General features: G+C 39.3%; 1 protein-coding gene across 5 annotated transcripts in view; it reads left to right on the top strand.

Moving 5' to 3' along the window:
• LOC147032721 (plasma membrane calcium-transporting ATPase 2-like) overlaps positions 1-16,227 on the top strand; it is a 250,392-nt gene that overhangs the window by 92,091 nt on the left and 142,074 nt on the right. For all 5 annotated transcript variants that reach the window (XM_085870568.1, XM_085870570.1, XM_085870572.1 and 2 more), the window contains exons 2-3: positions 10,874-10,976; positions 11,167-11,428. In XM_085870568.1, the coding sequence (XP_085726694.1) occupies positions 11,227-11,428 (202 nt within the window). In that variant the 5' untranslated portion in view covers positions 10,874-10,976; positions 11,167-11,226. The remainder of the gene's footprint in view (positions 1-10,873; positions 10,977-11,166; positions 11,429-16,227) is intronic.

Here is a 16,227-nt window from a genome sequence, read left to right as displayed (position 1 = left end):
TTGAAGAGAGTGTGGTAGTTTGTTCCAAAGGTGTAGAGAAAAGAGGAATGAAAGAGTGAAGGTTAGCAGTGATTCTTGATTTTGGCAGTTTCACCAGAAGGGGTTTTTTGGCAGACCTTGAGCACCCTGAATAAATATAGTCGGGACAGATCACAGGCAGAGCGTTGGGGGGGGGGGGAGGGGAGGCATGGCCAGAGAGGAGACGGTAGAAGACGCAAAGACCACCGACCTGCCTCCGGTGAGAGTGAGAAACCCAAATATTCAGCTTCATCATGGGAGATACCAATGACCCTAAAAGCCTTGGTTTCCACAGCGTGAAGTCGAGCTGGGTGTTATGGAGGAGAACCACCTCAGAGGGGGAAGCAGCACTCGATCATACTGCGGATGAAAGCTTTGTAAATTGTTAGAAGCTCAGGTGTGCCAACGAAGGACTTTGCACGACGTAGGATGCCCAGTCGGCGACTGGCTTTGAAAGCCAGCTTGGAGATGTGGCTTTCCCACAAATGATCGTGACAGATAGTGAGACCCACAAGCTTGAATGAAAGGACTTCTTCAAGGGGATTGTTGACAAAGTAGATGGGCGAGAGTGGGGTGGGGGTACAGACGGTCCTTTCGGAGTGACATGATGAGGGTGTGAGATTTGTCAGGATTGAAAGACATATTCCAAGTGTTTGACCAGCTTTTGATTTTATCCAGGTCTGCAGAGAGTGAAGAGGCTGCTGCCTGCCGATCAGAGGGATGAGAGAGAGGATGGCGTCAATAGTAAAGAGATAAAGATGAGTTTCCAGGAAATATGAGAGATCGCTGATAAAAAAAACTGAAAAAGCACAAGGCCAAGAACAGTGCCTTGAGGAACTCCAGCCTGGACAGGAAGAGGAAATGAAAGAATTCCATTGAGAGCCACGTGTTGACTGTGACAGGCAATGAAGTCCACAAGCCAAAAGTGGACATTGCCTTGGATACCATAAGAAGAGACTTTGGTGAGCAGTGCGGGATGCCAGACCATTTTGAAAGCTCGCGTTATGTCTGGGGAGATGGCTTTGATCTCATGTTTGGCATTTAGGACCTCCATCCATTGTTGGGAAAGCAGACGTAGCATGTCCACGGTTGAGTGAACTGGTCTAATCCAAATTGATGGTCGGAAATCAAGCCATTGGAGAAGAGGAAGGATTTGATGTCAGAAGCGATTGATTCCATAACCTTGCTGATTATTTGGAGAAGGCTGATTGGTCTGTAGTTGCAGGGATCAGCTTTTGCACCTTTTGTATGCAGAGAGGTAATGTTTGCTGATTTCCAAGCAGATGACAGATGACCTTGAGAAAATGAGAAGGTGAATAGAACAGAGAGAAGGTGAACAAGAGCAGCAGAGCATGCTCAGAGATGGAGGTAGCCAGACACACCTGGACACACAAGTAACCACACACAGGTAGCCAGACATGCCTGGACATGTGTACGTACACACACACACACACACATACACACATACACACACACACACACACACACACACACACACACACACACACACACACACACACACACACACACCATGGCTTCACACAATCATATCCATTGTCTGAAGCAAAAAAAATTTTCTTCAGACAATCATATCCACTGAGTTTGTGGGAAGTGACAACTCCCCAGGGCCCTCTGGGAACCAGCAACATCATCTTTATGACCACTTTTGTCTCTACACCAAATGGAGCAATTGAGGAGAAATTCCCTCCTACATATAGTTGTTGACGTACGTGGTTTCTTCATTTTCTGTCCTTTAAAAATGTTGCACGCCGCTTTCTTGCTGACACTCAGCATTTAGTCTTTAGTATGACTAGGTTGAGGTCGGAATCCAACCGCCGACCTCACAAACTCGGAGAGCACGTTTCTTACTATTATAACACCCAAATTCCCATCAATCCGTAGCAACCATCTTGGGCCCCAAAGCAACCATGACACAAAATCCTCTTTCGAGAAGAAAAATATCTTTGTAGTTATGCCGGTTTAATAAATGCAGAATTTGAATGTTTCTTAGAATTCCTTAGAACTTTCAACTCGAGGTGTTACTGCTTCGGAAGTATTAATGCTTGCTTCCAACTCTGTTTATAATTTAAATGCAATAAGTGCTATTCTGCTGTCTTTCAACACAAATTTCTGATTGAAATAGCCCAGAATGCATCCTTTGCTCATTGAAAAATTGCTGGCTTTTCAGTGCATTTCCACAGCCTCCCTCATTCAAATCTGACTTTGTAAAAATATTGTTGCTCTTCCTTCTGCTTTGACTGCTGTATTGATTAATTTTCCCTCCTCCCCTTTCTACCACAAAGCTTTACTCTACCAATTGATATTTCCATCTTTTTATTTCCTTCATTTACCAACTTAACCATCACACTTTCATTTCATCTTCCTCATCTGCTTCATCAAACTTGCTTTATCCCTTAATCCATCCATCTGCTTTACCACGATTTGCAACGATGCTCTTTCTGTGTCACTTGACTCCTTTTGGCAGCTGATCTCTCTCCATTCAGCCATCATTGGCAGCCTGTGCCATGTTCCTCTTTGTTTGTTGGTTGGTCCTTATCAATAATGAAATGTGTAATGTACTCCAACTCTCAATGAAGGCAAAGAACTGATATGCATTGGAATTTTTCTTTTTCCATCCAATGTCTTATCCAACTACAGCAACTGCTTTGAAGCCACCTTCAGGCATTGCACCAGATTATTTTTGAGCACTCTGGATTTGTCTGGTGAAGACTTCCAAGTGATATTTTTGTTGACTTCATCACCCTGTCCACAGTGAGTGAACGATTCGCTCAGAATGATGTAACCCAGTACGGCCCTCGACTGTAGGGTGCTCGGCAAGTGGCTTAAGCACTCAAGCAAGCACTCCAATTAAATGGTTGATGAGGAACGGCTGGTCAGGCTGTGGCTGCATTCCATAAAAGATTCCTTCAACTTTAAAGCCGGTCTTCACCACACCCGCAGCAGTTAAATAAATTAAATGAGTTCGTTCAAAGAATGACTTTATGCTCAAAAGAGCTGCTTTTTAATGGAGAACAACCCTTGAGACATCACAAAGTCTCATTGCCCGTGAAATACATTGCAGATAATCCACCATGATGCCTGATTGGCTGTGCACGTGTCATGTGGTACATCGGTTCGCGATCCGTGTAAACGTTATAACTTTATTTTAAAACGTCTATTTTTCACTAGATTTGCTTTGATTCCCTGTAGAGCATCTCATACAACCTCTGAAAATATAGACACAGATCTGGCAAATATTATGGATGAGCAGTCCTTCTGGTGTCTGGGAGACAGGACACGATGTCAAGCAGAGAATGCATTAAATCATATAGCTCAATGAAGGTGGTTAATTTTGGCACAATCCTCAATCTTTTGTTCACTCAACATAATTCTCCAAACAGTAGCAAAAGATAAGTTTAATGCTTTGGAAATTTCACATTTTCTTGTGAAAATATGGAGGAGAATGGAACTGAGCCTTGCTTGCTGAAAGTTAATGGGTATATCGGCTTAGTTATGACTCGTTATTTCTTTAAATTATCAGATTTCACTCCAGATTTCAACACTTATTTAGTCAGAACGACATACGATCCTCAAAGCCGAAATAATATTTCGATTATATACTTGAATTAGTCCGTCAGAGTAGATCATGGAAAATTGCATCATATAATGAATGAGATCATGCCAATCTCCTAATTTGAGAACTATAGAACTTACTAGACCCATGAACCCGTTGGGTTCCCGTTGTAACAGCGGTTAATAAAAAAAAATTTCAAAATAAATAAAGATGGCTCCAGCGAACTATACCGCTGAGGTTGTTTGCATTGATTGAATTCTCCTGAATAGTAGTTGACTGAATCGGGAATTGATTTTAAATAATTACTTCGTTGCCTGATTTGAACGAAACTTGAAACCACACCGCAGGAGAATGGCGAGTAAGGTGGGCCGAAAATTTTTGCGCTATCGTGTACCGTTTTGGCTGCATTTCGAGAACATACATACACACATACAAGATGAGAGTTTTAGTGTTTATATATATATATATATATATATATATATATATATATATATATGCATGCGATGTACCCAGCGATTCGTAGCTGTGATGAACTGGCATTCGATAATATGACAGCAATGTGGGGGGGGGGGGGACTTTTATTAAGAAATTGTTGTGGCCTGTTCCAAGTCGAGGCATGGTTGAGGCAGCCAAAAAACATGGCGGCTTCAGAACCCAGGGAAATAATCCAGGATACGCCTTGAGAGTGGTAACTGATGATGTGCCAGATGAAGGATATAATTAAATAAGGCCATTAATTATCTTCAAAAGTTGTGTTTTAATTTACCCAAACACTCAATTTTCAGTCATGCACTTCCTTGGAGTTTTCTTGGTATGCAAGCAAAGTTTCAGGCTGCTATGTTTTATAGTTTTGGAGGACACACGCACACTCACATAATTACACACATACACACACATACACACACATACACACACATACACACGTACATACACAGATACACATACACATATTTCTTTTTACCATTGTATTTTTTCATATATATATATATATATATATATATATATATATATATATATATATATATATATATATGAATTGGGGGTGGGGGTGCTTTATGAGAGGTGTGTTCAAACCCTGGTGCACGATATAATTTTATTATGTGCAGTTTGCTTTTAATTAGATTGTAGTGTACTGTCTCATCTTGTCTGGATTTTGTTGTATCTTGTCTGGAAATAACTGCATGACTGGAAGGTTATCCATTCTATAAAAGTAAGTTTGTATATTTGTTTATATATGCTTCAGAAACTAATAAAATATTCAACCAAATCCAACCAAATTTTGCACGTTGCCCGATGGTACCCCATATCTTGTTTGTCTGCGTAGCATATCGGGCGGAGAGGGTTCAGGGTGTGGAGAAGGCCCCAATTCTCCCTATGTTAATGTGTATCATATAGTGTCACCTGGTGGTAGCTGGTATTGAAAATATTCTTATTTTGTAAAGAAAGTTTAAACAACTTCATCATCTGCATTACAGTGATGTTGAAATCTGAGTGCGAATGATTAAAAATATTCAAAATGTTTAATTTCACTCATTTTGAGCGGAGGTTCAAACCAAAGTATCCAGCACTGAGCTTCACAGTGGTGGAAGTGATGATTTGCTCACGTCATATATAAGCAGCAGGGATAGTTGATGAAGGTGATGTTAGCTGACTTCAAAGCAGATTGAAGATGACCTCGAGGAAATCCTTACGGCAAGGTTTGCGTGTGTGTTTTTTTTGTTGTTGCATTGCTCTCCTACAGTTCTGTGCTGATTACATACAGACTTTCTACATAGGTTCAGCATGACCCCAAGTTGTGCATAGGGCTTTTTTAATCTTTGCCAGTGGTCATTGGGGTGGGGAGGAATGCAAATTCTCCATGTAAATATGTATCATGATGGTGTCACTCCGGGTGGATGAGGGTATTACAAGTCTTCAACCTTTACACTGCAGTATTCTTGTCCCCACGTTTTCCAGTGCAGTGTGGTGTTTTTATTTATGCAGCGAAAGATATTTTGAATTGCATTATTAAATAATGATAATATAATATAACCCCCTGAACGCTCCCAGAGGAAGTGGGTGCTTCTATTTATAGTGAATATAGCAGAATGTTTGTGAAGTACAATATGTTGTCTTTTGATTAAATCTGTCAGGGCAAAAATGCCTCATTTAAAACATACAATTCAGGAAATTCCATTCATTGTTTTCTGGCAGCTGCATCAATAGGCATCTGAGACGCAGGGTTTAATGGAAAACAATTTAGATTTCAAACCCAAATGCACCAGCTATTGCACTTTATTTATTTTTGTAGCTGGGGAAAAACATCATATTTTGTGGAAATCAGCTGCATCTCATTTGCATCTCGTTGAGGGTGAGGCTCGTTGATGTTCACCCCACCTCGGGCAATCCAACGATGTCAGGTGGGAACTTCGGCATTGATCTGGAATGTTGTGGGGACAGCATGGATACACCACACCCTTGTGGCCTGTTTGGTACTTCTGATTGGCTGAGCTTGCAAAGTTGACTCGAGCCAGTCGTTTTGCTCTGAAAACCCAATGCAGAGTGAGTTTGCTTAAAGAGCTATTGCTGCTGATGAGTGAGTTGGCAAACTTAGCAGTCAAAGCCAGAGCTTTGTTGCCTTTGGGTGAGAGCTGCACCACCCAAAGCCAGACCTATGCACAAGTATGACTGTGATGATAATCAGGAGGAACCCTTTTTCTCGTGAATTGTGATGCCGCTATTGCATTGAAGATGACAAATCTGTTGGTGTGTTTTGCACCAAGGACAGGCTCACGCTAAAGATACTTGGCTTAACCTGGAGTTAAGCCAAGCATTTTTATAATAATCCATCATATTCTAATTAAAGATTTATAATCTGTACACACTCTCCTCTAAGCTGTCCAGGCTGGGTTCAAATCCCAATCCAGCTATAAACTGTCATCCTGGTGTTTCGCAGGCAGGCCAGTTCATCAATGTGTGTGCCGTCCCACGAATGGACGTTAAAATGGGCGTCTCGTTTGCCGGCATTAGTTGGTGGACATTAAAGATCCCACAGTATGCTTCGCGAAGATTAGACGAGCAATTGCCGGCACCCTGAACATCTTCCTGCAATAACTGCTGTTGGCAATGCAATGGCAAACCACCCAGTTATAACCTCTGCTAAGAAATTGCTTCGGCAGCACCGATGCTCTGTAAAAGTGTATGGTACATCAGAATCAGAAGAATCTGTAAATGCCTGTATCACCATGTAATCTGTCATAATTTATCAAATTCATATTGTGTTACTACTGGGTGACTAAACGGGAAAACGTGTGCTGTGGTTAAATCGGTGAGTTCATTACAGCTAAACAGGCTGTTCTGAGCACAGCCATACAGCATAGAACTGTTTAAGCATATTAATGATCACAATATTGCAAGGACTATTTTCCTTTACTCTCTTTGTGATTGGATAACTGCTAGGATGACATTTAGGCCATCAGGGCAAGGTCATCATCTGGCAAGGTCAATTGGATCTCCGCGACTGTGTTGGGATCTTGGTGTGACCATATGTTATCGGGGTAGTTCTCTTTGAAATGATGACAGGATATGTTTCGGCCAGGTGGCTGCTATGTTCATGTTTTGATGTGTGCAATCTTTGTTTTTCGCTTTAAAATTTTTTTCTTCCCAAAATGTATTTTGTGAAAGACTTTTTTTAACCAAGTGATGGTTACTCTCTCAATCTCTCATTGGCATAACATGCTCACATCTGAGCTTTTTGAATCCGGATTCCATCTCTGGTAACACTTGTATTGTGCGTTTCTTTTTTGTTGTGGTTTCAGCTTGGACAGACATCACATCGAATCGTACTGTTTATGGCTGGTTTCATATAGTGGATAGTTAATGAAACGTTTCAGGAAAATTTGATTGTTCTTTTTCATTCGAACGTGTTGCGTTCTGCTTTTCTTCAAACCCAACAGAAAATATTCTATGTGCAGTAGGGTCAAGTTTTACCATCTCCAACTTCTTATTCTTCACATTATATAATTACCGTACACCAATTTATGCCATCAACAGATCAACACCCATAAAACTTCGTCCTCTTAAATTATTCGGTCTTTCAGATAAATGCGAAATGTTGGTGTTTTCATCTTTTTAAAGGGCACTCAAAGGAAGAGCAAGGGTTTTTTGTTTGTTTGTTTGTTTGTTTTCTGCTGTTGCATTATTTGGAAGATAAAACTCTAAAATTGATCCCTAAAAAGTGCAAATTCTCTTTTGATCTTTTGTTATTATTATCTTGCCAAAACGAAGTTTTTGCAAGATATGTTAGTCAGCTTGTATGTTTTTTTTTTTTTGTTTTTTTTTTTGTTTGTCTGTAATCACGTATAAAAAATTCTGCAGAGCACAGTTATCATTGGTAATTTTTGTAACTTTGCATATCAGAGGCCTATAGAGGTCCCTTTCAGTGCACAAAATTTTGAAGGTCAAGGTCACTTTGTCGCAAATCAGGGGAGTCGACGAAACCCTTATTTTTTGAGTAATTTTGATTGGATCGTCTTCAAACTTCATGGGAATATAGTTCATGGTCTGGCGCTCAGCTGATTAATTTTTGGTGGCGATTGGCCTTGACCTTCATATGTTTTTTTTTGTTGTTTTTTTTGTTTGTTTTTGGTCTGTAATCACGTATAAATTATTCTGCAGAGCACAGTTATCATTGGAAATTTTTGTAACTTCGCATATCAGAGGCCTGTAGAGGTCCCTTTCAGCGCATAAAAATTTGAAGGTCAAGGTCACTTTGTTGCAAATCAGGGGAGTCGACGAAACCCTTATTTTTTGAGTAATTTTGATCGGATCGTCTTCAAACTTCATGGGAATATAGTTCATGGTCTGGCGCTCAGCTGATTAATTTTTGGTGGCGATTGGCCTTGACCTTCATGGTTAGTGCCTCAGGTCAAACATATTTGACCCCAAGGTCAAATTTTCAAGTTTTAGGAACCATATCGTGTCATACCTCAAATTGAACACCTGATGAGTGCTTTCTAGATATGTCAAGCTTGAGACATTATGATGTCATTTGGTGACGTTATGAGGCAAAAGCATATTTTTCATGGTTACTCTGTAGAACGATTCTCATCGGAATCTCTCGTAGGCAGATATTCCTCAAGGAGTCGCTCCTGGTGGATAGCAGCTCTGTTCACCTCAGTGTGACCTTAAAGAAGTCACACGTGGTCACCTTTTGACAAGATACGGGTCACCCTGCAGGTGACATTGGTTTATTTTTATGTTTTTTTCAGAGTCTAAGGCTAATGGAGGAGCTGTGATACAAATTACACACACATAGACAAATACATGAGACAATACCAGACGAAACTTTCACACAAACATAACCGGTGAGCTTGGGGAAAGTGATATCACTTATCGGAGCACTATGGGGACAATATAGGTGGTCATCTTTGTTGTATCGCTTTACTCTCCGCTCTCAGTGGGGCAATCAAGCAGGAAGTTCTCTTCCCCATGGATGCCAACCTACGGGTTTATTTTTCTTATGATCTATCCCTTTACAGTGCTGAGTGTCAAGCAGTGAAGCAGCACGTACCATTTAAAATGTATTTGGTATGAATCGGCCGGGGTGAAAACCGCCAACCTCCTAGACTTGGATCAGATGCTCTATCTGTTTCGTCATCAAGTGTGGTTAAAAAAAATAAAAATCCTTTAGAAGGAACTTCATTTGAGGCCATTCATCCTGTGGAATGGTTGCCAATCTGTGGTTGTTTGTCCATGCTCTCTCCTTTTAAAATTCTGAGTATCAAGCGACGAAGCAGCATGTATAATTTTTAGCTTTTGGTATAACTGCCGGGATTGGAATTTCCCACCTCCCAGACTCGGAGCAGATTCTCTAACCATTATGCCATCAAGTCTGGATCTGATCTCAAAATTTTGACCTCTGACGCAACATGTTTATTAAAGATCAATTCATCTCAATTTTTACATTGTCTTGTGCAGTGTTTACTGTAAACGGTGATCTTGTAAAAGTCAGAGGCCATGGTCACACTAGTCTTGGGATCCTTAGGACGGCTGTAGACACCAAAGCTTTTTCCATCATGAAAATTGCACAAATGTAAAGTACTACTGTACTGTAGAACACGGACGTAATGTGAGATTAAGTCGTGAATATTTTTTTCCCCTCTATTTCATTCAAGGTGAGGTTAAAATTAAGATCAAAATTCCTGTTTAGAGTTTTCAACTGAACTTGTACACGGAAGTCTTCAGATGACGATTTGCCCTTCTTGCTCCCTCCATACAATTATTGACATTTTAAACTTGCATCACCAATGAGAAATCTCGTAAGATATTTCTGATGCTGTTTATTTGTTTTCAAGTGCGTGAGATGTCTGGGGCACTGGGATCCCCCTCATACCATGAGCACACTGTGATCGATTAATTACAAGGACAAAAACAATCAAAGCAGAATTGTCCCAGGTTTTATTTCTAATGGAAATCATAACTCGAGTTTGCCAATTAGTTGACTGAGGAAGTCCTCCTTTCTGATGGACTAATTTTGCTTGGAAAAAAACAACAAAAACCTTTTCTTCAGACAACTGATCTTATAAATATTTTCGTGTGTGTGTGTGTGTGTGTGTGTGCGTGCGTGCGTGCGTGCGTGCGTGCGTGCGTGCGTGCGTGCGTGCGCGCGCGCGTGCATATTTGTACGTTATTCTTTCGTGGCCAAACAATAGCACCAAGACACCCCAAATTTTGTGTAGGTACTTCAAAATATAGGAAAGGTTATAGGCTACCAGACTTTGGCCTTGACATCAGTTTTGAGGCCACCAAAGGCCACTATAAAGTGCATATTGGGATGTGCGAAAGTTCAGGCAGTGTTGCCGCTGGCCCGCAGGCAATGGTAACCACCATGAGGCCAAATAACTCCATTGTTTTTCAATGTCCAACACGTCCTGAAACCACCGGCGGGAAAAGCACACCCGACTGAGCAACAAGTTTATTACTAGGGCCGGGCAGCCCCTTAGCTAGTATATTGTAAAGAGGTTCCCAAATGACTTATTTTTATTTTGAAATGTTGACATTGGAATTCTGCATACATTGGAATGTTTAAATACACCAAGTTTCAGAAATTTAAGGGATTGAAAAAAAAAATCCAAGAAGTGTGATTACTTGGTGCTTGCTGAATGACCTGTTAACTTCCCTATTCACTTTGGGCCAAAATATGCAGACTTGCAATTTATATAACGATACACATTGTATATGTTTCTTGGAATCATTTTGTCCAACATTGAAATGCTGTTCCTCTTCTCGCTTTTCTTTCAGGGTGCTTGTTTCTGGATATCGGGATGTTCACAAGACATCTTACAATGGTGATCCTTATTTCTCAGGCCTCAGCAGTCTATCTCCATGTTTGATGCCCAAAATTGTGAGTACTCTGGAAGGCTGAGGTTCCACTTAACCGCAAAATATTTCGCTCTTTGTGGAACAAAGCAGGTGCTTTCACAGCTTTCTACCTCGTGTACCAAAGTGAATCACCATCCCTCCTCTGTTCTCTATCTCTCATGCACCTCTTACCCCTCCCCCACCCCACCTCATTTATTTCCACCACTCTACAGTCCTTTGACCTGTGAATAAGCCCTTAGCATCAAGATTTACCACGCTGGGTGTTCACAGTCATGGGTGACATGGCTAACAGCACTGTGGAATTCTTGCCTCAAAGTCCCTGCTCAGAAGTGAATCACGATGAGAACTTTGGTTGCAATTTGGAGCAGCTACGCTCATTGATGGAACTGCGAGGCACGGATGCTTTGGACAAGCTGCAGTCTGAAGGAGGAGTCAGCGAGTTGTGCAGGCTCCTCAGGACTTCACCAGCTGAAGGTGGGGGCGCAATAATCTTTTCATCTGTCGTGGGTTTTTTGCTTCAATTTGATGTCATAGCTATAACTATTCTAACATGTCATAATGATCTTTGCCTGCTCACAGAGATTGTTCAAAGGTGTGTGTGTGTGTGTGTGTGTGTGTGTGTGTGTGTGTGTGTGTGTGTGTGTGTGTGTGTGTGTGTGTGTGTGTGTGTGTGTGTGTGTGTGTGTGTGTGTGTGTGTGTGTGCGTGCGTGTTCATGCAGATCTACTTTAATATAGATCATTGATTCTCAGATGTACAGTAATCTATGTGCTCTGGCAAGGCTCTCCAGTGTTAAATTTTCAGTGTTGTTACCCCATGTACATAAATTCAAAAGTGAGTTTAAGCAATTGGTTCAATTCTGTCTGTCTACAAATGCCAGTTTATTATTGAGGAACAACTTGATTTAAATTGAATGTTTTATTTTGAACACAAATCGGAACATGAATCGGAAAACGAACCTGTAGTTTAGCAGTATTTTGGCTATGAATACTTCCTGATAGCACATGCACAGAGAGGAGTGAGATCATTTTTACTCTGTCTGCCTGTCCAGCAGTCAAACAAAATTGAAAATTATTCCAAACAGGAAACTAACTATTTTTAAGGATGTTGTAAAGGACATACAACAGGCAAAAATATCTTACCTAATGTAACATGTTAAATAAGGTGGTGTAAAATACACTGCATCAATGGTGCTAAACTTCCAGAATTTTTTACATGACCTTTAAAATTTTTATTTTATTTCAATTTAATTATATACTTGTTGGATCCTGATATTCGCGATTCTGCTGTTCGCGGTTTATAAAATGTGACTACCTACATTCGTGGCCCTGTGCTTCACGTATTTGCAGGTTTTCGCGGGTGTTTTCGTCGTTTTTCCTTTATGAATCACAAACCACCAGGAACCTATCCCACTTTTTCCATTGAAACAATGTCCCAACATTCGTGGATTTAACATTCCTGACATTTATCAGGAATGTTATCTCCCACGAATGTCGGGGTCCGACAGTAATTGAACACTGTAGAACACAAGTCATCTTGTGACTGCTTCCAAAAACCTCCAGTGTGGCAGTACTTCGACATATTAAACAAGGTGGTGTATAAGACTGTATAAACGGCTGTAAACTTCCAGAATTTTTTTTCCTGCGACCTTTAGTCATTTTATTTCAATTGAATTATATACTTGAACACTGTGTGTGGAAAGGTGTTCTATGTTTATGTGCATTTACTTGTTGACCTCTGCTTCCTTGTTCCTGAACTGTGGTTCAATTCTATAAATATATAAGTATTTTAATGCTCTTAAAATTTACGACATTGGTTGTTTTCACCTGCACATAGAGATTGATTCATGTACTGGTTGCATGTAAGGAGCAATGGAGGATTTGCTGAAGGTTCATCTTGATATATACATTTTTTTTTGTGCTGTTCTGTGTGAGGCATTGTGTTGAAAATGTTATTTCTGTCTGTTCTGATGGAAGATCTATGTTGTAAATATGTATTTTGCAAACGGTTAATGTGACTCTCTTTACATTTGCATGATTTTGCTTTTTAAAATTGATATTTAATCTGGTTTGCCTTTTTACCATTCCGATCTGAACCGATTGCTCAAGGCGCTGGGTCAAGAATTCAAATCCAATATGTTGTGCTGATTTGTCTGTTGCACAGTAATTTCCTTGTGATTAATGGGAAATTACATTAATATCTCTGTAATAACATTGTCCGACAAAGGAAATATGTGCAAGTTCCTCCATGGGCATTGGATCACTTTATAATTTTTTGTATGCCGAAGGCATTATGTTTTCTGGTTGTCAGTCCAGCTGTGCTTCTGGCCGTGCAGGCTAAGCAGATTTTCATTCCCGCGATAATTTGTGTACTGTGATGCAAAGATAACTGATTCAATTTTGGTCATGTACCCTTTAAAAATCATTTTATTGATCATAACTCTAATTAGAAGTATCTGAAGTTTTCTCTCTCACCTTCTCTCTCGAGACCTTGAATTGAGATCAAATGCAACAGAGGGTTGACATCTAACGTTGGTGGAGGCATATCCATTGACACGTTCTCTGCAAATCCTATTTTCTCAATAAATAGCCTCTTTTCTGTCCTTCCAAATGTGCATGTATTACCTTGAATATTTTAACAGCAAAGGCTGCTTGGCCATCTCAAAGCCAGAAAAGGACATTCTCCCAACCCTTTGTCTTTTCCCAAGAGGAAAACTCGAAAGAGCAATCAGATTGCAGACCCTCGGCAGAACTTGTTTTGTGTGGCGTTTGTGTACTGGTGTGTTGCATAATTAATAAGAGACATAATTAGAACTGCCACTTCATAACTGCTCACAGTGATGACCGGGTACCAAGACATCCTGCTTTGATGCAACCCAGCTTTGGACACCGAACCCTGACCCATGACGTTTTTCATTATTATTCAAACCAGGATGGGATTAAAAGACATTCAATTCAAATCAAATGGAAGACCAAATAGGAACAGTCCTGCATTGGAGTTATCAGAAGGAACCCGAACAAGCAAAAAGAAAAGATGAAGTCATCAGGAGGAACCTGGATACGGTTCACATTTCAGCTGCTACTTCTCTCCCCTCAAACCCATCCAGGCACATCCAATTGAGCCTTTTTTATATATATATATATATATATATATATATATATATATATATATATATATATATATATATATATATATATATATTTATATGTATATATATTTATATGTATATATATATTTATATGTATATATATATATTTATATGTATATATATTTATATGTATATATATTTATATGTATATATATATATATGTATATATATATATATATATATATATTTATATGTATATATATTTATATGTATATATATATATTTATATGTATATATTTATATGTATATATATATATATATATATATATATATATGTATGTATGTATATATGTATGTATATATGTATGTATATATGTATGTATATTTGTATGTATATATGTATGCATGCATGTATGTATATATATATATATATATATATATATATATATATATATATATATATATATATATAATATGTGTGTGTAAAAAGAAAAAAATAATTCTGGCTGCCAGACCATGTGTCTGATCAAGTTGAAATTTAAAACGTAGTCACCATCACCATGACCTCATAATTGTGAAGTTGCATGTCGATTATTAAGCAGTTCCAGAGAAAACATTTAATATTTTTCTTCAACATAATATGGCTGCCAAACCATGTGACCTATCAATTATTCCTTAACAAACATGTACACCCAAGGCTTGGGGAAAATTTCTGTGAAGTATCCCCTCGAGCTGTCCAGCCGTTGTGGAGAAGATTTTTTTTTAAATAGGTTTTAGGGTAAATCCAATATGGCTGCCAAACCATGTGACCTATGACGTCTTATGTGTGAACCTTTTGTTTCTCATGGATAGGTGGTTATATGTGTAAAGTTTTGCCTCGATCTGTTCAGCCACTTCAGAGAAGAATATTTTTGAAGGTTAATTTTTTTTTTTAACGATATGGCTGCCAAATCGTGTGACCGATGACAACATCAAGTTTCTTTCCTGTGGACCATTTTATCCCTCTGACCCTCAAAAATTTTCAAACTGATCAGATGTAGTGTTCTCCATATGCAATTATGACGTCATAAAAACAATATCACTTATTCCCACTGAGGAGTACTTGTCGTGTGCAAAGTTTCAATTCTTTTCCTTGGTGCAGTTTCAGAGATAGAGGTCCAAAGTTTTTCTTTTTTCTGACATGCCTGCCACACCACGTGACCTATGACATCATAATTGTCATTACAACCTTCTACATGAGTCGTCGCACCTGCGGTGAAAATTTCATCTCAATCCGATGAGCGGTTGCGGAGAAAAGCACGAAGGTTCTATGCGATGACAGACAGAAAGACAGACAGACAGAGCGACACAAATGCAATACCCACTCCTTTGACGAGGGTAATAAAAATGAAGTTTGCAGTGTAACCTCTTTGATCTTTGCAGACAGATGAGCTGTGATGACCACCAGTCAAATGGACATTCAAGCACCCGTTACGTGTGGACCATTGTTTCTCACACATATTTTGTTTCCTGTTGAGGTGTGTGGGTTTTGGGATAAAATTTGATAGACCCCTTGGAGTACTAAATGACCATTTAGGTATTTTCTTTTTCATCCTTTTTTTTTTTTTTTTTCTTTCCTGCCATTTTCCGAGCTGTATATCGTATCTGGTTGGGACTTTTGGAATGAAATTTTGCAACAATAATGGGAATATAAAATATGCAGGGTTGACTTTTTTTTTCCTTTGACCTATTTTTTCAGGTCATGAGAGAATCAAAGAAAAATTTACATTTTTTCCCAACAAAGGTTTGGCCGATCAGAATAAAATATCTCTAGATAACCTAGAATAAGGTGCATGTACACTTTATTTACATCTTACTCCTCCAGGTTAAAGGTCAAGGTTAAATGGCAGTCTGCAAAAAAAAAATTTGGTCATCACTCAATTTTGCCAACGTTGAATCCCAAAGACCACTTGGCCTTCCAAGATCTCGCATCCTAGTGTACCTATATTTTATTCATATACTTGACCTACTTTTTTGGATTGTGACCTCATTAACAAAAACACCTTTTTGATCACAACTTGAACTTGAAGGGCAATCGGTAGAGCACATACCTCCGCTACCTTAAGCCTGATCCACAAGAACATATCGGGCCCAACACATTTTTGAAATACCATGCTATATAATCGTTTTTGGCCCTATTTCTCAAT

Source organism: Eptatretus burgeri, chromosome 2 (assembly GCF_056783735.1).
Source record: "Eptatretus burgeri isolate ZD-2024b chromosome 2, Ebu_testis_v1, whole genome shotgun sequence".
In the NCBI taxonomy this organism is placed as follows: Eukaryota; Metazoa; Chordata; class Myxini; order Myxiniformes; family Myxinidae; genus Eptatretus; species Eptatretus burgeri.
The sequence above is the reverse complement of the archived record's forward strand: the minus strand, read 5'-3'. Positions and strand labels throughout refer to the sequence as shown.